This window comes from Heterodontus francisci, chromosome 24 (genome assembly GCF_036365525.1).
Source record: "Heterodontus francisci isolate sHetFra1 chromosome 24, sHetFra1.hap1, whole genome shotgun sequence".
Lineage (NCBI taxonomy): Eukaryota > Metazoa > Chordata > Chondrichthyes > Heterodontiformes > Heterodontidae > Heterodontus > Heterodontus francisci.
This window is the reverse complement of record NC_090394.1, coordinates 52417200-52444801: the sequence shown is the minus strand read 5'-3', so window position 1 is coordinate 52444801 and position 27602 is coordinate 52417200. Positions and strand designations below refer to the sequence as shown.

Sequence of the window (27602 nt, the reverse complement as noted above, 5' to 3'; positions counted from 1 at the left end):
TTGGTCCTTACACTATTACTTTCACAATTCTTTAATCTGATTGGTTAAGGGAGGTACATAGTTCACTCAGGTCCCAGATGCCCTGTTTCCTCGCTGTGGCAACATCAACTCACACTTCCAGTAACTTGCAATGCAAAAAATTTAAATACCTAAACATTCAAGAACATGTCTAACAGGATGCCCTGCTACAGCAAAATCTGGGCCACTTTTAATAGGATTTGTCATGTGATTTATTTCAATATATCTTTGATTATTCCTAATATGCTGACTTTTATAAGCCATTCTTGAAAATATCAAATAAAAGAATGAGTCCTATTCTGATTAAAAGCTAAAAGGATCAGTCATTTTTAATATTCTGCATTTGTACATAATATAATTTCAACAAGCGTCTGCATAAAGTCTAATGTATAATTCTGAAATTGCTTTCAGTATGAGAACTTGGGACCTTTACTAACTAAATTAATTTGCAGAGATTAGTTATTTTAAGAGTAATTTGCTCACTCCATTGCAGCAGCAACTGCAAGTAATGATATTCAATGAAAGAGCTCCACACAATATATTTGTTTTAACAATATAAAGTATATAGCTTTCAGCAAAAAAAATTGGCTGGCAGCTCAGGAATCTTTAACCGACGCTGTGCCTAAAAGCCATACCTTTCAGAGTCTTGATAGGAACATAGAAAATAGGAGCAGGAGTAGGCCATTCGGCCCTTCGGGCCTGCTCTGCCATTCAAAAAAGATCATGGCTGATCATCTAATTCAGTACCCTGTTCCCGCTTTCTCCCCATATCCCTTGATCCCTTTGGCATTAAGAAATATATCTATCTCCTTCCTGAATATATTTATATATTTAAATTGATGTGATGGACCTCATTTAATAACTGCTTTATTTTGACATACTGTAATAAAGATAGAAATGTGCAGTCATATTATCCTCTGCTTGCACCCAATCAGGTTGCCTTAAAAGGGTAGCAAATCAAGAAAAAGATGGCCTGCTTAATTTTAACACTATTCTCATTTTCCACTTTGAAGTTAATGTGTGGCATTAGTTTAGTTGTCATTGTTTATTAATGCCAATTAATACTTTTTTGTTAAGGGAGATTGAGAAATTGCAATCCTCAGTGAATACTAAATTCCCACTGGGGTACCAGCTAATGATTGCACTCAATTTGTATACCCACTGGCAGCTTCCAGGCACAACTTGGCCTATACTCCACCCAACAATTCACTGCACTGCTGCCTAGCCATTCAAATCAATCTCAAAGGAAGCAGGACCTTTTCTGGCTGGTGGGATTTCCTTGTGTTTGGGATTAATCAATTGCTCAGCACCATCGGGGTATGGCTTGGGAGCAGGGACCAGTTGAGCTGACTGCCCCGTTTCTGTGCTGTACATTCTATGAATGCCTTTGTGTACATAAATCTAAAGGAATTTTACTTACTTAATGTGCAAGATTGTATGTGCCCACAAATTTCAGAGGTTCATTTCCCTGAAAGCATCCATGATGCCTGCATTCTCTGCCAATTCAATATTACTCAGCTCTTCTAAGGGGAGAGAAGGCTGGACGGTTGGCTGCAGCATGATGTAGGCTATGCATTGTAAACTGGACATCATAATGCCCCTTCATAATTTGCGCAGCTGAGCCGAAGTCCACTGTATTGAGGCCCACATCTGCATCAATATCAAACAGGTCTTTGGCAGACATGGAGTGGACAATGCCAACAGTTAGTTTATCAAAAAAGGGCTATTTTTGTGTGAATCTTTCAGCACAAGTTTATTTTAATACATGCCAACACGTGAATGAGCAAGATTTACTGTGTATGTCTTTGTTGATTTTGTGGTCTTAGTGCTCCTTTTGAACTCTGTTATGTATCCTAATGTACCTCATAGTGCACTGATCCTTAAGGATATCCTTGGGCTTGGTGGTTATCCAAGTACCCAATCTTCTTTTGAGAATGAAGAAAGCCTTTCGTGCTTAGCCACAAACAGTTTTTATTTTAAAAATCATTCTCAGGATATAGGCTTGGTAGCAAGGCTGGCATTTATTACTTATTCCTAGATGCCTTTGAAAAGGAAATAATGGACTTCTGCGATCCTTAAGGTGATGGTAGTCCCGCAATGCTGTTTGGATATTGACCCAGCGACGATGAAGAAATAACAATGTAAATCCAAGTCAGAATGAAATGTGACTTGGAGATGATGGTGTTTCCATGCACCTACTGACCTTGTCCTTCTATGAGGTTGCAGTTTGGAAGCATCGGCCTCAGAAGCTTCCTGAGATGTTGTTGCACCAACGTTCAAAGTGTTATGGATGTGTCCCACTGGTACTTGTGCTAGCTTTGGCAGTTATACTGGTCCTTTGCCAACATTAGTAGAAATCCTTACATGCCATCATGCTACCAGAAAGCATATCCTCAAGAAATGCACTGGTCTGCTGGACCACAGTACGATGCACTTAAATGAGCTCCTGTAATCGCTGTATCAGGATGGTTCCAATGAGTGAAAACCAGCCTCCACAACTTCCTACAATATGTATCCTAAGAGTATCAGAGCTGCTATATGATTATCTGTGAATTGTAAATACTATAGTCTCACTTACGGAGACTGATATATCATGTACTAGAACTTCTGGCATGCTGTACATCAGATCTAAGGCTTCCTGAATCACCCCACTGTATGTTGTTGAGGCTGCTTGGGATCTGGGCAACAGACTCACTCAGAGTTCTTAGGATTTTCCTCATGGTGCTATTGTGGAGGGTTTAAACTAACTTGGCAGGGGCATGGGAACCATGGGAAGTGAATATACCAAGCACATAGTTTAGCATCCTCTGTGCAAAGATTTCTGCACAGGCAGCTAATTCTCCAGCCAAGTTAGAAGTGGTTGTTGTTTCTCTTTCAGCACCTTTGTATCTTTCTGAAGACTCTCCTGGTCATATTTCCTCACCAATAATGTCATTATCTTCGTGGAGTGAACCCTGCTCCATAGCACTAACCTGCAAAATGGGCAATGCGTGCACTGTGATTTCTGTGCTGTGGAGTGCAAGAGGGGTGGGAGGAGAGAAGCTGCTATTTATCCTGCGACGTGCCAACGACTGCACTTGATGATCTGTGAAGAGAGTATATGCACAGTATGAGTAATGATCCACACAAGTAATGGAAGAACAATATTATTCTACAGTCATGGCAGTACTTACTGTAAGGCTGTGATGCTTGTCACAGAAGTGTTATACTCAGCCCACTGCAGATTCGTAGGCCTCGTCAGACCTGCGTGTTGTTCCAGGACACCCATCTTGGTGACCAGCTTACCCCAAACGGTCTTGCATGCAGTCAGTTCAACTGATCAGGACTCTCAGGGCAGCACAATGTTCTCTCAGACACTTCTACCTTTGGTGTGATGTCATATGCCAACTTGATCTGGAACAAGCAAAAAGTGGAGATCTAAAAAGGGTGCTGATAAAGAAAACAACACCCTTATTCGCCTTTACGGTCAGGAATAGTTCTTCAGATCGACAGGGTATGTGTCATTCATACCTGCTGTGCCAAATCATATACAGGTGTACCCATTCATTTATATCAGTAAAAACACAGGTCATGACTAATAGTACGTGCTCACTTATCCACATAAGGGTTTTGTCTCCATTTTCTGAAACATAACTGTCTTTATTGCACAGTGTGTTTTGCTACAAAAATGCCTATAAAATCATAGCTAAGTTGAGTTTCTCCTATATGTGGGTCTACATTATTTGTAGAGCACTTGCATATTCATTTAAACTATTATACCTTATTTGGATCATGTTAAAATGGCAAGAGGATATTTATATTGCAAAGAGTTTGCAAAGCTTGTTAAAATTCTTGGATTCCTCCCCCGTGTCCTGAGGGTTTGGGGCTGGGTGTTTATCCTGCTGGCTAGATAATGCTAGACACGCTCGCGATGCCCACAAATCCAAAATGGTTTTCCTGTCCAATGCTGCATCAACCAATTCAGACAAAGTTTTGTCTGCAAAATAAGATTTTTGTCTCTACTATGGTGCTCACCCTGAATTGTGCTCTCCACAACAGAGTTAACATCTGAAATTAATACTGTATTAGTCAAGTATTTCATTGTTTACTTTTCAACTGTTTTGACTTCCGTTCTCAAAATGCTGTACTCTACATGTTTGCACTGCTAACACTATTTGACATACTAAACATTTTAGTGTGCTGCAGACAAGCTGAACAATTTTGCATTAAAATATTCTTGTCACAAGAAGTACATTATATTAATATTTTGTAGATTGGCGATTCACTGGCTTATGTTCATGACTGTGTAGACATCAGTGCACCTGTGTTCTCAATCACCTAACACCCACACAAAGAATCATTGCTGCCAACAATTCCACAAGTTAGAAACCAATAAATATGCCTCCTAAATGTTCAAATGCTCAAGCATTCTGTAGCTTCAATAAGGTTTGTTTTGGTGCTTTTAAGTAATATGTTACTCATTGTCACTAGGTTTATTCAGTGCACTAGCACCAGGAGGAAAGTTTTCACTTTAATGTGGTGTGACACTCATTCATCATCTCAAACTGTTTCCCTCCATTAGTGGCAGACCTATAATCACCAGGAATTTATGCCTTTCACCAAATGCTCTCTCCAGATACAATATAAGGAAGGATCACACTTGTACAGCTGGTGTTTTTCACGCCAAGTGAAAAAGCACAAAAAGCTCACATCAGTGTTTACTGAAATTTGCACTGGGTCACAATGCTTGTTGATGTTTAGGTTGTTACATATGAATTCCTGCTGGCCATTTGAATCAGTTTTCAAGAAGGTTAAGATTAACACTTTTTCCAGTATGATGTTGATTTTCAAAGTATCGGGTAGTGAAATTGCTATAAGCTGTTGCATTGATAGAATTTAACAAGTAACAATTAACATTATTAACAATTAACATAACATTTTAATAAGTAGGAAAAGTAGTCCAAAAACATATAAAAAATCATCATAGAGCAGAGACTTCTTGTTTCACAAAGCTCCATACCATTATCAGATGCACTAACTCTGAGTCATCGGGGCAGTTCTTGTTAACTCCCCATCTGATAGGCAAGCACTGACTGAAACATTGCAGGAAGAGAGGGACAGAATTAAACACGGACGAGGTAGCTGGCATTCCTTCAGTGATGAGAAGACAAGTTAACAACTGCTGAGATGTTTCCCACCCATCTCTATATTCGGTGGAAGTTATGGGAATTCAGCTGACCTTCAAATTACACTGGGGCAAATAAGTAGTGAAGATGACTGGAAGGATTTGTACAAAACAGGAATCCTCAAGATCCTGACCTCAAAAATTCTAAGGGCCTGGAATTCCAAAGTCAGCATTTTCTGAGCCTGTAGGTTGGCCATTATCTGAGTGGCTAGGATTAGAACTTGGGGCGGAACCATTTTACTGTCAGCCCAAATTTCCAGCCAATTTGACAGCAGGCATGGAATATAATCTGTAAATGTATGGGCAGCCATATTTGGATGATAAGCAAATGAGGGAAATAACATATTTCCCATCACTTTGACCCAGGCAATGCTGCAAACGAGGGACACCTGTGCATCCCTGGTGCTCAGCTTTACTAAGGGCCGGGGTCAAGTTGACAATTATAAGATCAGCTTCGGTAACTGCATTACTGAAACTGGCATAGTGGAGCAGCAGTATTTTTTTAAAAATTCAAAATGTCCCTTGGACCCCATTCATGCTGTGACAAGGCACCACAAATGGCACAAACAAATATATTTAAATGTCCCTTTCTCTATACCAGAGTGCAATCATGGGCAAGCAAAGGTTTCATGCAACCCTAGATCTGCTCCCAAAAGCACACCCTCACTCCCTTCCTGACAGCACTGTGGGTGTACCTAGCCCACATGGACCGCAGCGGTTCGAGAAGGCAGCTCACCACTACCTTCATAAGGACAATTAGGGATGGGCAATAAATGCTGGCCTAGCCAGCGATGCCCACATCCCATGAATGAATTAAAAAAGCTGATCTGTAATTACATACTCTACTGTTTGCAATGGAACCACTTTGTGGTCTCAGAGCTCAGCTACTCATTGGATAAACTTGCTAAACTAAAGGGGGCTTAGTACATTTTTGAAATGCAGCCTTTTTTTATTTTCATGCCAGTTCTATAAAATGTTCATGGTGTGCTCACACTGTTCAATACCTCCTTTATTCCATTTAGGGAAATCATGACCGGCTTATTTTGTCTATTCAAAGTACTAATATACAATGCTTTTCCACTCATCATACTTTGGCTATTATTTCCAACTAATTCTTTTCATAATATTTTCACTTGCCTTATTTTAATTGATGAATAAACAGAACATTATTTAATCTAGGTAAAGACATTTTTTATCAAGCATTTTCCTACAACAAATACAGGATTACAACCAATGCAAAAATAGAATTCAGTGATCAGCAAAAATCAGGCCCTGGGTGTGCCAACATGACAAGATCCTACGTGATGTTGTAAAAGAACCACAAAGACTTTAGCACTGGCTCGGTGATATGAACTATGCACCTAGGTTTTGTACTTATTTCCTATAATACTTAATATTTCAAAAATAATAAAATAGATTGCTGTCATAAATGCAAAAGATCCAAAGTGATATTAAGTTAAAAATATGCATTTACAAAATGTAAGCTATTAGTGCTCTTGCACCTCAGTAATTTACTCCTTGTTTCTAATGAGAAATTGGTGATCTTACATATTAGCATCAAGAATTCACAATATGCATATTTTAAAAAGCCAGCACTGATGAGATCGTAAAAGGAATTGTCCTTCAGAAGTTACCAAGTCCAACATGACAGAGTTGATTTAGCATCAGTAGATACAATCATTAATGCTTAACTGTCACCTGGTAATTATGCAATGTGATGTTATCACAGTAACTAGTGTAATCACATCAACTCCTTTGTCTACTATTTACGAAGGCATTAATCTGTTTAAGACATAGCTACATCAGAGAATTTTTGAAGCAGTGCACCTATGCTGCATAGTACTTGAATCAGTGAGGTTTCTCAAATACTTGTCCATCATAATGTGCAAAATGGCTACAACAATTTGGATGTTTCTCTGGTGCTCCAATACTCTCTTGTTGAAGATGAACCTACTGATTACCATAGATCTGTTTAAGCCATGGGTCTGGGATATCTGTACAGTGACTTATCCAGTGCAGCCTAACCATTGGAGGTATTTAGTGATTGCTCAGATGCAGGTGGTACAATAAGTTGTGACGGTGGAAGTATCTCTGTATCTGCACTGATGTCTGGTATAGTTGTGTTGGATATATGCGTAGTTTCCAGTGGACTGGTGGACTGTGGTGTACTAGTTATTCCCTGGTTCTTCTGTAAAGAGCCAAAAAGGTTAGATATAAGTAAGGCATCATTGAGTTGGTAAGTCACAGTCAGAAGTACTTCTAATGTGTATGTACTGAAAACCAGTTAATAAAACAGAAAATGATGTAAATACTCAGGACTCCAGGCAGCATTTGTGGGAGAAAGAATCAGTTAACATTTAACTAAAGGCTGACAAATCCCCAGGGCTGATAATCTACATCCCAGAGTACTGAAGGAAGTGGCCCTGGAAACAGTGGATGCATTGGTGGTCATCTTCCAAAATTCTATAGACTCTGGAGCAGTTCCTATAGATTGGAGGGTGGCAAATGTAACCCCACTATTTAAAACAGGAGGGAGAGAAAAAACAGGGAACTACAGACCAGTTAGTCCTACATCAGTAGTGGATAAAATGCTAGAGTCTATTATAAAGGATGTGATAGCAGAACACCTGGAAAGCATAAATGGGATTAGGCAAAGTCAGCATAGGTTTATGAAAGGAAAGTCATGCTTAACAAATCTACTGGAGTTTTTTGAGGATGTAACTAGTAGAATAGATAAGGGAGAACCAGTGCATGTGGTGTATTTGGATTTTCAGAAGGCTTTTGATAAGGTCCCACATAAGAGATTAGTATGCAAAATTAAAGCACATGGGATTGGGGGTAATATCCTGGCATGGATTGAGAATTGGTTGACAGACAGGAAACAAAGAAGAAATAAACGGGACTTTTTCCAGGTGGTAGGCAGTGACGAGTGAGGTACCGCAGGGATCAGTGCTTGGGCCCCAGCTATTCACAATATATATTAATGACTTGGGTGAGGGAACTAATTGTAACATTTCCAAGTTTGCAGACAACACAAAGCTGGGGAAGAGTGTGAGCTGTGAGGAGGATGCAAAGACGCTCCAATGTGATTTGGACAAGATGGGTGAGTGGGCAAATGCATGGCAGATGCAGTATAACATGGATAAATGTGAAGTTATCCACTTTGGTTGTAAAAACAGAAAGGCAGATTATTATCTGAATGGTGATAGATTGGGAAAGGGGGGTGGGTGGTGGTGCAATGAGACCTGGGTGTCCTTGTACACCAGTCGCTGAAAGCAAGCATTCAGGTGCAGCAAGCAGTTAGAAAGGCGAATGGTATGTTGGCCTTGATTGCAAGAGGATTTGAGTACAGGAGCAAGGATGTCTTACTGCAATACAGGGCCTTGGTGAGACCACATCTGGAGTATTGTGTGCAGTTTTGGTCTCCTTATCTTCAGAAGGATGTTCTTGCCTTGGAGGGAGTGCAAAAATAGATTTAATATGTTGATTCCTGGGATGGCAGGACTGACATATGAGGAGAGAATAGGTCGACTAGGCCTATATTCACTAGAGTTTAGAAGAATGAGAGGGGACCTCATAGAAACCTATAAAATTCTAACAGGACTAGACAGGCTAGATGCAGGGAGGATGTTCCCGATGGCTGGAGAGTCCAGAACCAGGGGTCACAGTCTTAGGATACGGGGTATGCCATTTAGAACCGAGATGAGGAGAAATTTCTTCACTCAGAGGGTGGTGAACTTGTGGAATTCTCTACCGCAGAAGGCAGTGGAGGCCAAGTCATTACATATATTCATGAAGGAGAAAGAAATATTTCTTAATGCCAAAGGGATCAAGGGATATGGGGAGAAAGTGGGAACAGGGTACTGAATTAGATGATCAGCCTTGACCTTTTTTTGAATGGCGGAGCAGGCCCGAAGGGCCGAATGGCCTACTCCTCCTCCTGTTTTCTATGTTTCTATTTCAGGTTGACGACCTCTCATCAAAACTGGAAAACTTTTTCCAGTTCTGACGAAAGGTTATGCAACTGGAATGTTAACTGTTTCACTGCTGATGACACAAAGATAGCTAGGACAGTAGGTTGTGAAGAGGACATAAGGAGGCTACAAAGGGATATACATAGGTTAAGTGAGTGGGCAAAAATCTGGCAAATAGAGTATAACGCGGGAAAATGTGAAGTTGTCCATTTTGGTAGGAAGAATAACAAAGAAGCATATTATCTAAATGGTGAGAGATTGCGGAGCTCTGAGATGCAGAGGGATCTGGGTGTCCTAGTGCATGAATCGCAAAAGGTTAATATGCAGGCAAAGCACGTAATTAGGAAAGGTAATAGAATGTTATCATTTATCATGAGGGGAATTGAATACAAAAGTAGGGAGATTATGCTTCAGCTATACAGGGCATTGGTGAGACCACATTTGGAGTACTGTGTACAGTACTGGTCTCCTTATTTAAGGAAGGATGTAAATGCATTAGAAGTAGTTCAAAGAAAGTTTACTAGACTGATACCTGGAATGGGCGGGCTGTCTTATGAGGAAAGATTGGACAGGCTAGGCTTGTATCTGCTGGAATTTAGAAGAGTAAGAGGCGACTTGATTGAAACATGCAAGATCCTGAGGGGTCTTGACAGGGTGGATGTGGAAAGGATGTTTCCCTTGTTTGAGAATCTAGCAACAGGGGTCACTGTTTAAAAATAAGGGGTTGCCCATTTAAGACAGAGATGAGGAGAAATTTTTTCTCTCAGAGGATCGTGGGTCTTTGAAACTCTCTTCCTCAAAAGACAGTGGAAGCAGAGTCTTTGAATATGTTTAAGGCAGAGGTAGATAGATTCTTGATAAGCAAGGGGGTGAAAGGTTTAGGGGTAGGTGCTAATGTGGAGTAATCAGTTCAGCCATGGACTTATTGAATGGCGGAGCAGGCTCGAGGGGCCCAGTGGCCTACTCCTGTTCCTGCTCCTAATTCGTATGTTTTTATGCCCTCCACAGATGCTGTATGAGCTTCTGAGTCTTTCCAGCACTTTTGTTTTTCAGATTTCCAGCACCCACAGTATTTTGCTTTTGAAAGGCAGTTACTGTTGCATTTCAAGCAAGCTTTATCAGTTATGTTTTTTCAACTATTTTTTATAGGCTGAGATTAATAGCCATTAGGTTGTGGTAGACAACATCACATGAAGGGGAATATCCTTAATGGTAGATTGTCCCACTTGGCTTCATTCACCCCCTACCTCCAGGTCTCTGTAGTTTCTATGAGAAATAATGGATCTTGTATCCCATCAACTGGTCAAACATCATCCTTGGCAGGCAGGGAAAGGAAGGCTATTGTTTTGTGGTCTTTCTGACACCTTCGAACACGTTCACTTCATTCTAGGGTCATTGTACTGCAGAGATGGCATTCTTGTCCCAGGCCCAGATTGGGGTTTGTGCTCCAGAGCTGAAAACTGCCACCTTCCTGACCAATACTTCCTGCATAATGAAGGACACTGCAGCGTCAAAAGTGTTGTGAGATCTACTTCTGAAACTTCCAATCAACGCATTGGAATTACCAGAAAAAGCATCAACAGGATAATTTCCTACTTACTAAAGTGCTAGATTGTGATTATCACAGCTGAGCTCTGATTAAACTCCAGAATGGCAGCTATTGTGAAATTTCTGCATTTTAAGGTGTTCATAAATTGAGCAGTTTGCACAGATGATTCCTCTCTGAAAGGCACTTGACAGATAACACTGGAAACGTGTTCCTACCGTTACTCTGTTTCTCAGCGACTTACCTTACCAGTTAAAATGCTTCTAATCACTGTGGTACATTGATGCAGGCAGGAAAAGTTGGAGCAGATGTGAAACATTATTTAGTTACTGTTGTTTTGGCAAGGAAATAATAGGGTCTGAAGGCATGATTTGCGTTGTTGATTCACAGATGCTTTTGTCGGTAAACTTATGCCAGTAAGTGAATTTGTAAATGTTAACTGTGATCTGTTACAACATTATTTTTGTATTTCTCATAGAAACTATTAATTAGACACTATTTGCTGATGGAATATTCAGTCCTTCTCAACTACAAAATCATACTTCTTCTCATTTATTTTAAAATGTATTTTACCACTTACAAAAGCACCAAATTAAAATAAAATAAAGTAAATATAATTCATATTCATGAGAAGCAACATGGTATTGAACAATATACTATAATATGTTTTCCAATTTTTCACTTTTAATGCTTATTATGTTTCAATAGATAAAATTACATTCCTTTAAAATGATAATAGGTAGGCTGAATCAGGGAAAGGCACTACCCAAAGTTTCATTCCTGGTTTGTACCTATGTTAGCTGATCTCATCTAGGGCAGCAATTGAGCCCAATGATTGACAGCAACACCCCTGAGTTAGAAAAGTGAAAAATAAAGCACAATTCCGGCATCTGATTATTATCCGGTCACACTTCTGCTGGAAAGCATGCACATATGGGTGCCCTTATGAGTGGGCCTAAGAACAATGCCCTCCATGGTGGAATAGCCTGCCAACACTCACTGTCAAGGCTTATTAAAGAAGGACAGCCATGTGGGGCAAAGTGCCAGAAGCCGCTTGTTACCTGTGGAAGTGTATTTCATCAAAAATCAATCTTTAAAGAGAGAACGAGAGAACATTGAAATACATAAACATATTTTTGCAGATTACATACACAACTAAATACATTTATTTAGTGAAAAGTTGAAGCTTTAGACTAAGACTGACAAATGGGTCAGTATTTTTAACCAATTGATGATTCACATTGAATATTAATTAGCTGAGAATCAAAGATGAATACTGTAGGGTCCTACCTGTAAAAACTAAGCTGATATCTTCCAATTCTTCTGATGGGACTTTGAAACTAAAGGATTCATTGTAGAATGGGTCTATGGTGCCCTTCATGCAAGATGTCTTTTTTGTTTTTACCAATTTTAATCCATGCACCAGCTGAACTTTAACAAATGGATCTATCAAAGTTTAAATGCGGAACAAGGTTAAAACAGTTAGAACAGTTATAACCCATAATGTCTCACATGAAACAGAACTGGCAGTTCTAAACTGGGCATCCATAAGGCGCTGTGGACCATCAGCAGCAGAATTGTATTCAATCACAAACTGTAACCTCATGACCCAGCATATCCCTCATTCTCACATTACCTAAGGGATCAACCCTGGTACAATTAAGAGTGCAGGAGAGCATGCCAGGAGCAGCACGTGGCATAACTAAAAATGAGGTGTCAATCTGATGAAGCTACAACACAGGACTGCTTGCAAAGCAGAAGCAGCATGCGATAGACAGGGCTAAGCGATCCCACAACCAACAGATCAGATCTAAGCTCTGCAGTCCTGCCGCATCCAGTAGTGAATGGTGGTGGACAATTAAACAACTAACAGGAGGAGGAGGCTCCTCAAATATCTCCATCCTCAATGATGGGGAAGACCAGCATATCAGTGTAAAAGAAGAGGCTGAAGCATCTTCAGCCAGAAGTACTGAGTGGATGATCCATCTCAGCCTCCTGCTGAGATCCCCAGTATCACAGATGCCAGTCTTCAGCCAATTCGATTCACTCCACATGACATCAAGAAATGGCTGAAAGCACTGGATACTGCAAAGGCTATGGGTCCTGGCGGCATCCTGGCAGTAGTACTGGAGACATGTGCTAATGAGCTAGCCGTGCCCCTAGCCAAGTTCTTCCAGTACAGCTACAGGACTGGCATCTACCCGACAATGTGGAAAATTGCTCAGATATGTCCTGTCCACAAATAGCAGGACAAATCCAATCCGGCCAATTACCACTCCATCAGTCTACTCTCGATCATCAGCCAAGTGATGGAAGGTGTCGTTGATAGTGCTATCAAGTGCCACTAAAACAGCAACAACCTGCTCACTGATACTCAGTTTGGGTTCCGCCAGGGCCACTCAGCTTCTGACCTCATTACATCCAAGGTCCAAACATGGACAAAAGAGCTAAACTCAAGAGGTGAGAGTGACTGCCCTTGATATCAAGGTAGCATTTGACTGAGTACAGCATCAAGGAGCCCTAGCCAAATTGAAGTCAATGGGAATCGGGGAAACACTCTCTGCTGTTTGGAGTCATACCTAGCACAAAGGAAGATGGTTGCGATTGTTGGAAGCCAATCATCTCAGACCCAGGATATTACTGCAGGAGTTCATCAGGATAGTGTCCTAGGCCCAACCATCTTCAGCTGCTTCATCAATGACCTTCCCTCCATCATAAGATCAGACGTGGGGATGATTCGCTGATGACTGTATGATGTTCAGTACTATTCGCAACTCCTCAGATACTGAAACAATCAGTGTCCATATGCAATAAGACCTGAACAACATTCAGGCTTGGGCTGATAAGTGGCAAGTAACATTCATGCCACACAAGTGCCAGGCAATGACCATCTCCAACAAGAAAGAACATAGCCATCTTCCCTTGACATTCAAGGGCATTACCATCGCTGAATCCCCCACTATCAACATCCTGCAGGTTACCATCAACAAGAAACTGAACTGGAGTAGCCACATAAATACTGTGGCTTCAAGAGCAGGTCAGAGGCTGGGAATTCTGCAGTGAGTAACCCACCTCCTGACTCCCCAAAGCCTGTCCACCATCTACAAGGCACAAGTCAGGAGAGATAGAATATTGTCCACTTGCCTGGATGAGTGCAGCTTCAACAATACTCAGGAAGCTCGACACCATCCTAGACAAAGCAGCTCACTCGATCGGCACCCCATCCACCACCTTCACCATTCACTCCCTCCTCCAACGACGCACAGTGGCAGCAGTGTGTACCATCCCCAAGATGCACTGCAGCAACTCACCACACCTTCTTTGACAGCACCTTCCAAACCCACGAACTCTACCACCCAGAAAGACAAGGGCAGCAGACACATGGGAACACCACCACCTGCAAGTTCCCCTCCAAGCCACATACCATCCTGACTTGGAACTATATCACCGTTCCTTCACTGTCGCTGGATCAAAATCCTGGAACTCCCTTCCTAATAGCACTGTGGGTGTACCCGCCCCAGATGACCGCAACAGTTCAAGATGGCAGCTCACCACCACCCTCTCAAGGGCAAGTAGGAATAGCAACAAATGCTGGCCTTGCCAGCAATGCCCACATCCCATGAAATGAATTAAAAAATTCAACTCTAATTGATAATTTGCTTTATAAGTATGATCTGCCTTACAACAGACTTAAACACCAAATCCTTCTAAGTGTATTGTACAATAGTCACCATTAGGTATTAATATAACTCTTCTTTACCTGATCCTTGGCTCATATCTGTCTGAAGGAGTTGTTTTGCCCTAATAATATCCACATTTAGTCTTCCTGCACTTGGCAAATAATTAAGAGAGATCAATAGCTCTCCTAGTTCGACTTCATTCTATAAGAAAACAGTGTTGAATTAGAATACAGAACATTTGAACTAATTAATTTCATAAATAAACATACACATATCTAGGAACAGCTTGGTTTCATATTTAGGATGTGAAACATATGCATGAACAGATTTTTTAAATCACAGCCACATATTCATTCTCTTGTATATTCATATGTGGCAACTATTATGTTCCTGTTGGAATCTATTGAATTGTATGCTTTCCCATATAACATTCTTGCCACAAAATTTAATTGCATAACTTTCGGCTCTAGGGGTGCTGTTTCAGGTCCAAAATGGTGTCTGTGACATGTGAACACACTTCTGGTGTAGTCTGGGCACATGGAGCGAGTACCAGAAGTATGCCGAGCAGGCAGATCGTGATGTCAGTCAGCTTGTAACACTGGTTTGATGCTAGTGGTGCCATTTTCAAGCTGAATGCTCCAACTAACACCCTTGCTCAACCTTGCAAAACTGAACATGCATTCAGCAGCAGGAAGGACCCACACCAGCACTATTTAAAGGGATTGTCATCTACTTTCAGGTTAATTGCTGATTAATTTCTACTGGCTGTTGCTGAGTTTGTAGAAGTGTTTGGTGGTTTGTACAGCTATTTAAAAGTTGCTGAAGTATACAGGGAGTGGTGTTGCATGTGGTGAAGGCCTTGGTTCCGACATCAAGGGTTCTGTTCAGATCATTTGCTCCCAGACATGGGTGCAGTAGTTTGTATCCTCCTTGGCCTACAACATAACAGGGAGAATGAGCAGAGGAGACATGGAGGAGGACAAACTGCTTGAAGAGAGAGGAGGAGAGGAGGAGGGGAGAAGGGCTCTCAGCAGGAGGCAGGAGGCCATATCTACCTAGTGTCTTCAGTGAGCAATTCTCCTACCTGAATCTCAGCAAGGAACAGTGCTTCAGATATCTTTGCTTTACCAAAGAGGTGCTCACTGAAATCTGTAACCACTGCAGCCTGAACTGCAGCCTCAAAGCAGGGTGAGAACAGCATTGCCTGTGGCTTTGAAGATGACCGTGGCTGCAGCAGGCGATATGTGCAACATCTCCCAAGTCACCATCCACGGTCGCGTAAGGTAACTCATTAAGGCTTTGTATGAAAAAGGAGCTGAATACATTTCATTCTATCTTGCCAGAGAGAAGCAGGCAGAGCGAGCACGTGGCATCTCGAGGATTGCAGACTTCCCCATGGTGCAGGGTGCCATTGACTGTACACTTGTCACTTTGTGGGTGTCCCATGTAAATTCTGAGATGTATTGCAACTGCAAGGGATTCCACTCCTGTGCAACCATAGACAGCGAATCATGCAGGTCAATGCCTGGTATCCTGGAAGTAGTTATTATGCCTTCATTTTGATGTAGTCCATTGTGCCATCTGTATTTGAACCACTGTGACAAACCAGAGAGTGGCTACTGGGCAACAAAGATGATCTGCTGATCACCTAGCTCATGACTCTGATGCGCAAACCACACGCATGTGGGCAGCATGCATTTAACAACAGCCATGCTGCCCACACAAAATGTACTTGAGCAGACCTTTTGGGTACTTAAGCAAAGCTTCCACTGCCTGGACCACTTTGGAGGAGTCTTGCAGTACTCAGCAGAATGTGTATCAAGATTCTTGATTGTGCAGCATGGAGCAGACCATCTCGCCATCATGAGGGCACAGTCCTTGCCACCAGTTCTACGGCAAGCAGCTGAGGAGGAGCAGGAAGGGAGGAGGCAAACAACACATCCCCCTTGTGGCCAGACTGTGTGTAATCAACTCATCTGACAGCAATACCAGTGAATGAAACCCCAATTCCCCAGTCACTAACAGTCCCACATCTCACCTTTCCTCTGTCACTGACCATCACAGCATCCCTTGGCCACAATGCTGAAATAAAAATCACCACAAAACAATCGTTCCAAACCAACTTTATAAATTAAACCATCCAATATTCCATACAAAAATCAGCTAGTCACCCTTGTACATTCCCTTAGTGCCCGTCTTCCATGTGTCTTTGGCCTGGCCTGGTGCTCCTACATAGTGCTACCCCAGTGGCTGCAGCATGGGTGGTGGAAGGCCTCTGACTTTCAGTGGGGAATGCAGATGGCCTTGCAGGACAATCTCGAGCAGCTCTGGCCCTAAGAGGCCCAGCTTCAGATTGCACCACCACGGCATGGGCGAAAGCAGTCTGGGCTGGCTGGCTGACAAGCAATATCAAGGGCATTGGAGGAGAGGCAGTGGTGGGACCAGAAATGCTGTCATCCGAAGAGACGATAGCATGTCGTGCTCCATGAAACCACTGCCACTTCCCCAGGGCCGTGGCTCAGTGATCCTAGCAATATATTGGTGGACAGATTGAAGGATTGCTGTGACCCCCCCCCCCCCCAAGAACCTTTGTGCACTGGTATCTGCAGCTTTGGTGATAGCAAGCTAGCCTTCTGCTTTGCTGCAATGGAAGCTGAGATATCAGCCATCAGGCACTGCATCAAGGTTGGGTCCACAAGTGTTCTCATGGAGTTGGCCACCACTTTCAATCTGGAAATGATGGGCTTCACAGCCCTGTACCAAACTGGTGCCGGACTGCTCCATGCTCCTTGACAGTGACAGCAGGCCTTCTGCCAGGCCAACCGATGCACAAAGAATTTCAGTGTGCATACTCGGTAGCCTTTTTCTGTAGGCTGCTCCATCAAAGTCCTCATGTGAGTCTGCTGCAGTAGAATGCGTGTGCGATCCCACCTTCCAGCACGCTGTTACGTGCGCTACCCTTGCCCCCTGCCCCGGCTGCAGGTCACTCATGCCTAGTGTCTCAGATCCCACCTCACAGATACCCGTTAAAGTATGTACAGTGTCAGTGTCTGAGCTGGTAGCTGCATGTGTGAGATTGAGTGATATTGTTTCTTCTTCACTCTTTTCCTGCTCTTCACTTCTTTCCCTTCTGCCACTGACTGGCGAGGTGGCAGTTCTTGGGTATCTGAAAGGAGAAAGGCACACGAGTAGGGTTGTGTTGAGCGGAGTAGGGTAAGAGATGCTTAAACCATCTGCAGCTTGTAAATCAGAAGAAATTGTGGGATGAGGGGGAAGTGGGATGTGAGGAAGAGGATTAGGTAAGAGCGTACCATCATCCTCAGTGGTTTCAGCCTCATCACTGGCCACTACCTCAGTCATGGCTGCTCCAGTGATGGAGAGCATCATCTCCTCCATTTGATTAGAACATGTATCTGTACCTGTCCCCTGTCTACGGTAATGTTCCATCTTGTCCTGCAAGAAGGAAGTGTATCAGTGAGTGTGGTGCAATGTGTTTCAGTGATGTGCCTTGTCATGACTGAATAGTGTGCGCAAGCTTGAGATGTGAGTGTGAGGCTGGCAGCAGTGCTAAGTATGTGAGGGCAAGGTGAAACTATGAATGTGAGGTACGAATCATGATCGATAGAGATCGTTGGTGGGTAAGTGAAGCGGACATGGTCAATTAAGTCAGTGTCTGAGGTTAGTGGTCAATTTGTAAGAATATGGCATTTGAAGATGAATTCACTAACTTTAACCACTCATGTAAGGTCACTGAACTTCTTGCGACATTGTATCCAAGTCCTCGGGGCTAGACTGCTTGTATTGACTGTGATAACTACTTGGTTCCACTGCCTTTGCAATGTCTGCCTGGAGGAACACCTGGCCTCCTGTGAATAGAGGACCTCTCTCCTCCTTTCCAACTCCTGTACTCAGGACTCCAGTGCTGCACCCAAGAACCTTAGCACACGCCCTTTCCCTGTTGCACCATTAGTCACTTTTCCTACTCAGGAAGTTTCCCCAGCCACTTCCAGCACTTGTTCCAGCCAGATTGCACCTCCTCTTAAAGAGGTGAAAGATGGCTTTAAGCAATGCAGGTGAGCTTTAAGTGGTGCTAACCTCTCATGAACTTGGGCCGTTGCTGAAGCATGCAGCCACTCAACAGCGTATTAGTGCTGGACTGCGCGTAGGTATCATATAAATGAGCAGGCAGCATGAAGTTTGCGTGTTGCCTGCACTGAAAGGAATGGGCCCGATCCCTCCACCTGTTCTCAATTATGCCCCTTCTGTCTGGTAACAGGAAGGTACATCTTCTCACAGAACTGCTAACCCGACTGCAGTTTTGTAGGAGTTTTTTCTTTATTTCAAAATCTCAACAAGATCAGCTGCGCAGGTTTACAATCAATTAAATGGTCAGGCTAACAACCATATAACAACTATATTTGAGTGGCATGAATTTTCTTTTATAGGGATTTTTTGGAATGTTTTGAATATCACAATGGAGTTGTGTCCTGCACCATGCAATTCCACACTATTAGAGGCTGCAGGCTGTACAACTGTGCAGAAGGTGTTGGATCTATTCTCCAGCTGCTCCCACAACTATTTAAATTGCAGAATCCAAGAAACATGGCCAGGGTTAGGACTGTGTCCTTAGTCACCTCTGCTGCACCTTGTTTTGTTCTTGGGACGTGGGTGATGATGATAAAGCTGAATTTATTGCCCATCCTAAGTTTCCCTGAGAAGGTGATGGGGAGCCTTCCTCAATACTTTTTTTTTTACAAAAAATTAAATAGAATATGCAACAACAAAAATATGAATTTAAATAACACCTTTAACATAGTGAAATGTTCCCAAGGTATTTCACAGGAATGTTATCAAATAAAATTTGATACTGAGCCGAATAAGAAGACATTAAGATAGGTGACCAAAAGCTTGATCAAAGAGGTAGGTTTAAAGGAGAGTTTTAAAGGAAGAAAGAGAGGCAGAAAGTTGGAGAGGCTTAGAGAAGGAATTCTAGGGCCCAGGGCCCAGGCAGCTAAAGGCAAGACCACTAATGTTGAAATGATAAAAATCGGGAATGCGCAAGAGGTCAGAGTTGGAGGCAAGATCTCAGAGGGTTGTGGGGCTGGAGGAAGTTACAGAGATAGGGAGGGGCGAGGGCATGTAGCAATTTGTAAACAAGGATGAGAATTTTAAAAAATCAGATATTACCGGACCAGGAGGCAATGGAGGTCAACATACACAGGGTTGATAGGTGAATGGGACTTGGTGCGAGTTAGGATATAGGCAGTAGTTTTTTTTAGGTAAGTTGCAATTTATGGAAGGTAGAAAATGGGAAGCTGGCCAGGAGAGAATTGGAATAGTCAAGTACAGAGGTAAAAAAGGCATGGATGAGGGTTTAAGCAGATGAGCTGAGGCAGGCGTGGAGACCTGCAAGGTTAGAGAGTTGGAAGCAGGCAGTCTTGCTGATGGAGGGGACATGTAGTCAGAAACTCATCTCATAATCAAACAGGAAGCCCAGGTTGCAAATGGCCGGGTTCAATCTCAGGTAGTGATCAGGGAGAGGGATAAGTCAATGGCTAGAGAATTGAGTTTGTGGCGGGAATTGAAGACAATGATTTCAGTCTTCCCAATATTTAGTTGGAGAAAATATCTGCTCATCCAGGACTGGATGTCAAATAAGCAATATGACAAATCAGGGACATTGGAGGGGTCAAGGGAGGTGGTGTGGAGGTAGAGCTGGATGTCATCAGCATACGTGTGGAACTAGATGTGTTTTCAGAAGATGTCACCGAAAGGCAGCATGTAGATGAGAAATAGGAGATGCAGGATAGATCCTTGGGGTCTCCAGAGGTAATGGTGCAGCAAGATAAGCCATTGCAGGTAATTCTCTGACTACGACTAGATAGATAACAATGAAATCAGGAGAGGACAGTTCCACCTAGCTGGATGATGGAGGAGATGCATTGGAGAAGCATGGTGTGGTCAACTGTGTGAAAGACTGTAGACAGATCAAGAAGGATAAGGAGAGATGGTTTATCACAGTCACAGTAATTTGTGACTTAGACAAGGGCTGGTTCAGTGCTGTGGCAGGGTGCAAATATGATTTGGACAGGTTCAAGCATGGATTTGCAGGTGTTTCGAGTGCTTCTATATTCTTAAGTATTTTTCTCAGGACTCGTATTTTAGAGCTGGCCATTGCCTTATTTTGAGAAAACTGAAAAGACTCCATAGATGGGTTTTTACCAGGGTCACTGAGAGGTCTGGCTTTGAAAGCAAAGAGTTACTGGAAGGCACCTGTTTTCAAATAATTACCCAGCAGGGTTGTTTTTGACTTAGGGAGAAGTTTACAAAGAAGTGACATGTCAAGATTTATAGGGGTCAGGAGGCTTGATTCTTGTAACAATGTTTATGGTTTTGCTTTAGACAGTGAGTTGGGATATGGGCAATGGTTTGAAAAAACAGTTGGAGAAAACTTGCCAAGAAGAACAAACCACCCCCACTTAGTCTGTACCAGCAGTTTGGAAAAAGCCTGCCAGTTTTTCATCTCTCAAGGAGCTGAAAAGCAGGTGTAAGAAGCAGACTGAAACTGTGGCTGCACTACTCCTGTAAGGCCTGTTTCTGAAACCTCTGTTGCTACATTTCCTGGAAGCCTACCCAAACTGATCATCAACATTGCCTGGAAAGAACTGTTCTAGGAAGATCTCAGTGATAGCCATCTAAACGCATTTGGGATGCCAAACCAAAAACAAAGGACATCTTTCTATATCTCTTTCTTCTTCAAGAATTAGCAAGTATTTAGCCAAAGTGTGTTTTTTTCTTGTTTCCTTTTTGTAAAAGAGCTCTAAAACGCAAATGCCTATAGTTTTGTGGTTAACAGCTATGTGTGTGAGAGAGAGAGAGAGAGAGAGAGCGCGAGAGAGAGAGAGAGCGCGAGAGAGAGAGAGAGCGCGAGAGAGAGAGAGAGCGCGAGAGAGAGAGAGAGCGCGAGAGAGAGAGAGCGCGAGAGAGAGAGAGCGCGAGAGAGAGAGAGCGCGAGAGAGAGAGAGCGAGAGAGAGAGAGAGCGAGAGAGAGCGAGAGCGAGAGAGAGCGAGAGCGAGAGCGAGAGCGAGAGAGAGCGAGCGAGAGAGCGAGAGAGTGTGAGGGGTTAAGGTATTATCTGTGCATTTATGCTTTACTTCATTACTGGTTAAGACTTGTTTTATAATAAATTGATAATTTTGTTGTTCATTGAAGCAACCTGGTTGGTATGTTTTATTCTGGGAAAAATAGAGTATACGATTGACCGTTTCGATAAGTGGGAAAATTTATATATATGTTGTGACCTGTGGAGAAGTGGAACTAAATAAACAGTGCATACCCCCCGCCTCGGTCGTAACACAGGAAAATTGGACATGGATTTGGGAGGCACCAACACTTCAAGGAATTTGGAGAAGAAAGAGAGGTTGGAAATGGGGCAATAGTTTGCAGGGACAGAACGATCAAGAATTATTTTAGGCCATTTGGCAGAACTGATCCGTACTAGTCTTAATGTGCCACACAAGTCTCCTCCCACCCCTTTTCATTTAACGCTATCAGCATCTTCTTCTGTTTCTTTCTCCTATATGTATTTATCTAGCTTCCCCTTACATGCATCTTTACTTTTACAATGAAGTGTTAGCCATATAGTCTGGGACTAAAGTCACAAGTAGGCCAGGCCAAGAAAAGATGCCAGGTTCCTTTCCTTGAAGGATATGTACGACTCAAGTGGATTTTCATGACATAAGAACGGTTTTCTCAGTGATTCATTTTGGTGCTAGCCCACAAATGACAAAATTTATTGAAGCCGTATTCACAGTTGGTCATGGGGTGATTTAAGTTCTCGATATTTGGTTTGCTAATCCAGCATCATAACTACATGGTCACACCTAGTTCTGGCTAATTGGAAGATGCATAAAAGATACAAATTCATTTCTGTGTATCAAGTATCATTAATAGATGTAAGTGCATTATTCTGCTATTATGCACAATACCAAAAACATACTTGAAGCATAATTTCAAGTATCACATATTCAAAAATCTCTTTAACAAATTGAATAAAATGTTAGTGACATCCACAGTGATCCGTTTCATCAATATTATTAGCCGTAGCCTCGTAATGGGAGTTAAAGAAATTCACCATTTGTTAGAGGATGATACACTATAAATAACCAGATAAATCTTCTACTCAGCCATTTCTCAGTGCAGCAGGGTGTCCGGTACTGCAAGAAGGTGACTCTGAAATCAGCCAAATGAGGATAGGTTCATTTAATTAATTTTGGTAACTCTCTCCAGACTCTCCCCAGGAATCTGCCTGGGGCCAGTCAGAGGATGGATGTGGTGGGACTCAAAGCACAGAACTCAGAGGCCTGATGCAGCATTGTGTGACCAGTGGACTCTGAGACATCAGCTTCTACTTCTGTTTTGGTTGTGTCGGCATCACAGACTATCATTCGTATTCTGCCAACGTTAGACAGCTGAAGAGGGAGAGAACTCTTTTTAAGTGTTTCATACTCATGGTGTTGGGGAGTTAAATCAATTGTCCAAAATCAATTGAACTCCCTTCAAGAAATTTAACTTTAAATCCTTCCTCCACTGCCCATAGCAACACTGGAGACCAGGGATGTAGAGCTGTCCTTGATCCCCAATGACTCTAAGGTGCCAATAGCAGGAAATACATTGAAACTCAAGTTGAAATTTAAGCCATAGAATCTAATTCATACATTACCTGTGAGCTTGGAATTAATGCTTTCCACCAATGTCCACCTTTTACAAGGTCAACTTCATTTAAGGACATTGCAACTTTTCCAATGACGCAATGACGTGAAAACTTATCAAAGTCAACAACTGTTAAAAGGAGAGTCCTTCTTTGCGCTTCTAAGAATGGGATTTCAAATGTATATCGCTCCTCAAAAACTGGGTTCTGGGTTTTGCGTTTAACACCCGTTTGCCTTGAGTTCTTCTGATCTGGTAAGAGACACATCTTAACGTATGGATTTGAATGAGCCATATCTTGTCGGGAGCCATCATATGAGATTGGGGGAGGGAGATCTCTGGCTTCGATCACTCGTACTATCAAGTAGTTATGCAGGAGATCATACTGAGTGCTGAAATGCAGCATGCCAAGCTGATATTTGGACAGAATCTCTTCATCAGTCAAAGAGTCTACATCATCACTGCTCGAATCAACAGAATAGAGCCTAGGTTCAAATTTTCGGAAGTAGTCCTCAGACACGTGGGCTTTCCGGAATACCTTTGGTTGAACTATTTCTTTCTTAGATCCTATTGCCCAAAACTCAATTGGTTTGATATCAACTAGTGGGGAGCTTGGTCGTCTGATGGTCTCTAGATCTGCAAAATTGGGAAATCAAACAAGAAAAATGAATAGTTTTAAACAAAAGCAGACTATTGGAACGTAGAAAATATGTGAATTGGTACACTACATAAGCTGACTACCAATTGGTCAAACTGTTCATTGACAACCATTGACAACCTTATGCTCCATGGCACGGTTTTGGGGGGTGGGATAGGGTGGTGGTGCCAGAATATGGGTCTGGCAGCGGCCCGCCATGGAGGCCGACACTCGGAGGGCCCGGCCCGATCCTCCCGGTGGCAGCGAGGTTCCGTGGCGACCCCCCCACAGCAGGGCGACGGGACCTGAATTTCAATATTTAAATCAATAAAATTAATACATTTAAATAAACTTACCTCCCATCTTCCGGGCCCACTGTGATCCTCAGTGTGGCGGCCGGCATTCCGCACCTTCAATTCCCTGTCTGGGGAAAGCCGACGTGACACTGGTGGGGAGGGGCGAGGAGGTAAGATTTTCAGTGCGGGAGGGGGGAGTTGGGGTCCAAAAGGCATAATAGGTGTAGGGGATAGCAGGAAGGGGTGAACTTTAACCTTTGTGCAGTTTGCGCAAGGATAAGGTCAGATTCAAAAGGTAAATGTTTGGTGGGGGGGGGGTGGGAGAAGGACAAATACTTAATGTAATTGTTATTGTGAGGAAAGGGGTGTGAGCAATTTATTGGATAAATTTTGGGGGGGGGGTGGGTTCTGCTTTAAAAATTTGAATTGACCAGCAGGGCTGGCTGCCCTTTAAAAATGGCGCCAGCGCCTGCACACAGGCAGCTGACGCCATTGCCGGGAGTGGGCAGCCCACCCCCTCCACATGATTGGGGGACTGGCTGCCCTGGCTATTTAAATGAGCCACCAAGATTGACGGCGGGCTCTTAAAATCCATCCCTTGTTTTGAGATTATCATTGGCCTGGAATTGGCTGTAAATTGTGCCAGAAGAATGATGCACATAAATTCCAAGAAATTATGGCATGTGTGGCTTAGGGTTAGGGTTACTACTTACATCACATGATAATTTCCTGGGACTTTTATGGCACTCCATTGTTACCTCTCACCAGAAACAGCTGGAAGGTAATTATTATAGCTCCGCCCCCATAAAAATAACAGCAATCATGAATTTGATGCCATTCTTCGCACCACTGGCAACTTAGACTGAAAAGTAATGGTGCTGGAGACCAGGCAGTGGCATGGTTTACGGACTTATATTTGAGGAAGCAACTTCCTAGGCTTTGGGAGTTTTTGCACAGGCCACGCACAAACCTTTGCTTATTGACCCAAATTAGCAAGTAATTAACCTTATTGGGAAACAATCTAAGTGACAAGAACCTTTTTCTTAATCAATACAAAGATGTTGTCTTGGGAACTTGGGATTATTTATGAATATAGTCACGTTTCCCAAATCCAAATTGTTTTTTATTTCCAAAATATACTTTATTCATAAAAATCTGTAAAAAAAATACATTACCAAACAGTTTCAAACAGCACCAAGTCAAAAAAAAACAAACAGTGCAAAGGTGATCAGTTTCCTTCAATACAATTATGAATTGCCTCACAACCCTTCCATTTCATTGTCATGCCATATACATTTTTACATTTACAGCACACAAAATTTTCCCGATACAGTTCGAGAGGTTTCCCATGGATCCAGCCCCTCCGTTCAGCTTGGTGCAGGGACCTTACACTGTGGTCTTTCCCCATTGAGCCTTTGCTGCGGCTGCCCCCAGCTTTAGTGCAACCCTCAGCACGTAGCCCTGGACCTTGGAATGTGCTAGTCTGCAACATTCAGTCATGGACAACTCTTTGCGCTGGAAGACCAGCAAGTTTCAGGCAGACCAAAGGGTGTCTTTCACCGAATTGATAGTCCTCCGGCAGCAGTTGATGTTTATCTCGGTGTGCGTCCCTGGGAACAGCCCGTAGAGCACAGACTCCTGTGTTACAGAGCTGCTTGGGATGAAACTCGACAAACACCACTGCATCTCTTTCCACACCTGCTTTGCAAAGACACATTCCAGAAGGAGGTGGGCAACTGTCTCTTCCCCACCACAGCCACCGCGGGAGCATTGTGCGGAGGTGGTGAGACTTCGGGCGTGCAGGAAGGATCTGACGGGGGGGGCTCTTCTCACCACCAGCCAAGCTACATCTTGGTGCTGGTTTGAAAGTTCTGGTGATGAGGCATTCCGCCAAATGACTTTGGCGGTCTGCTCGGGGAACCATCCAACAGGATCCACCGTCTCCTTTGCCCGTAGGGCCTTGAGGACATTCCGTGCAGACCACTGCCTGATGGATCGATGGTCAAAGGTGCTTTCCCACAGAAACTGCTCCAGGAAGGATAGGTGGTATGACACAGTCCAACTGGATAGAGCGTTCCGCGGCAATGTGACCAGGCCCATCCTCCATAACACCGGGGACAGATAGAACCACAGCACATAGTGACACTTGGAGTTTGCGTACTGGAGGTCTACACACAGCTTGATGCAGCCGCACACAAAGGTGGTCATCAGGATGAGGGCGACGTTGGGTACATTTTTCCCGCTCTTATCCAGAGGTTTGAACATTGTGTCCCTCCGGACCCGGTCCATTTTAGATCCCCAGATGAAGCGGAAAATGGCTCGGGTGACCGCCACAGCGCAGGAGTGGGGTATGGGCCAGACCTGCGACACGTACAGTAGCAACGTGAGCGCCTCGTACCTGATGACCAGGTTCTTACCCACAATGGAGAGAGATCGCTGCCCCTACATGCTCAGCTTGTGTTGTACCTTGGCTACTTGCTCCTCCCAGGTTTTGGTGCACGCCCTGGCCCTTCCCCAGCACCTTCAGGTAGTCTGACCTGACGGTGAAGGATCGGTCAGCCCAGTTCCCAAAGAACATGGCCTCGCTCTTGCTGTGGTTAACTTTGGCTCCCGAGGCCAGTTCAAACTGGTCGCAGATGCTCATCAGTCTGCGCACAGACAGTGGATCCGAGCAGAAGATGGTGACGTCGTCCATGTACAGGGAGGTTTTAACCTGAGTGCCTCCTCTGCCTGGGATTGTCCCACTGCCTGGGATTGTCACCCCTCTTATGCTTGCATCCTTCCCAATAGACTCAGCAAAGGGTTCAATACAGCAAACAAACAAGACCGGGGAGAGAGGACAGCCCTGTCTGACTCCAGATTGGATCGGGAAACTTTCTGATTCCCAAATCCAAAAATCCAAGAGAAACCTTGATCACTGACAATCACTTTGATTCTAGCAACCACTTAGAGCACTGCATTTAAAGAGACCGTAGCCATATTTTACACAAATAAATGCACAGCTGAGGATACCTACAATTAAAAGTCCACACTGATAAATAATTGTTTTCATTATAGTTTAAAAAATCTGATAAATTATTTTCATCTTGGTAGTGTGCATCCAATTTCAAGAAAACAATACATAAGCATATGCAATATCTAAATTAATACCTCAAAATGAGGTGTCAACTTAGTGAAGCTACAACACAGGACTATCTGCGTACCAAACAGCCTAACCAACATGCAATAGACAGAGCTAATCAATCCCATAACCAACTGATCAGATCTAAGTTCCGAAGAAGGGTCACTGACCCGAAACGTTAACTCTGCTTCTCTTTCCACAGATGCTGCCAGACCTGCTGAGTGAATCCAGCATTTCTTGCTTTTGTTGTGATCAGATCTAAGCTCTGCAGTCCTGCCACATCCAGTCATGAATGGTGGTGGACAATTAAACAACTAACAGGTGGAGGTAGCTCCACAAATATCCCCATCCTCAAAGATGGGGGAGCCCAACATATCAGTGCAAAAGATAAGGCTGAAGCATTTGCAACAATCTTCAGCCAGAAAGGCCGAATGGATGATCCATCTCGACCTCGTC

The 27602-nt window shown here is 43.2% G+C and overlaps 1 protein-coding gene across 1 annotated transcript in view; it reads right to left on the bottom strand.

Annotated features, from left to right (window-relative positions):
* syt17 (synaptotagmin XVII) overlaps positions 1-27602 on the bottom strand; it is a 75733-nt gene that overhangs the window by 24312 nt on the left and 23819 nt on the right. Inside the window, exons 5-7 of the mRNA XM_068056853.1 lie at positions 23106-23728; positions 14463-14583; positions 11993-12148 (exon numbers count right to left, since the gene is read on the bottom strand). Coding sequence (XP_067912954.1) covers positions 11993-12148; positions 14463-14583; positions 23106-23728 — 900 coding nt within the window. The remainder of the gene's footprint in view (positions 1-11992; positions 12149-14462; positions 14584-23105; positions 23729-27602) is intronic.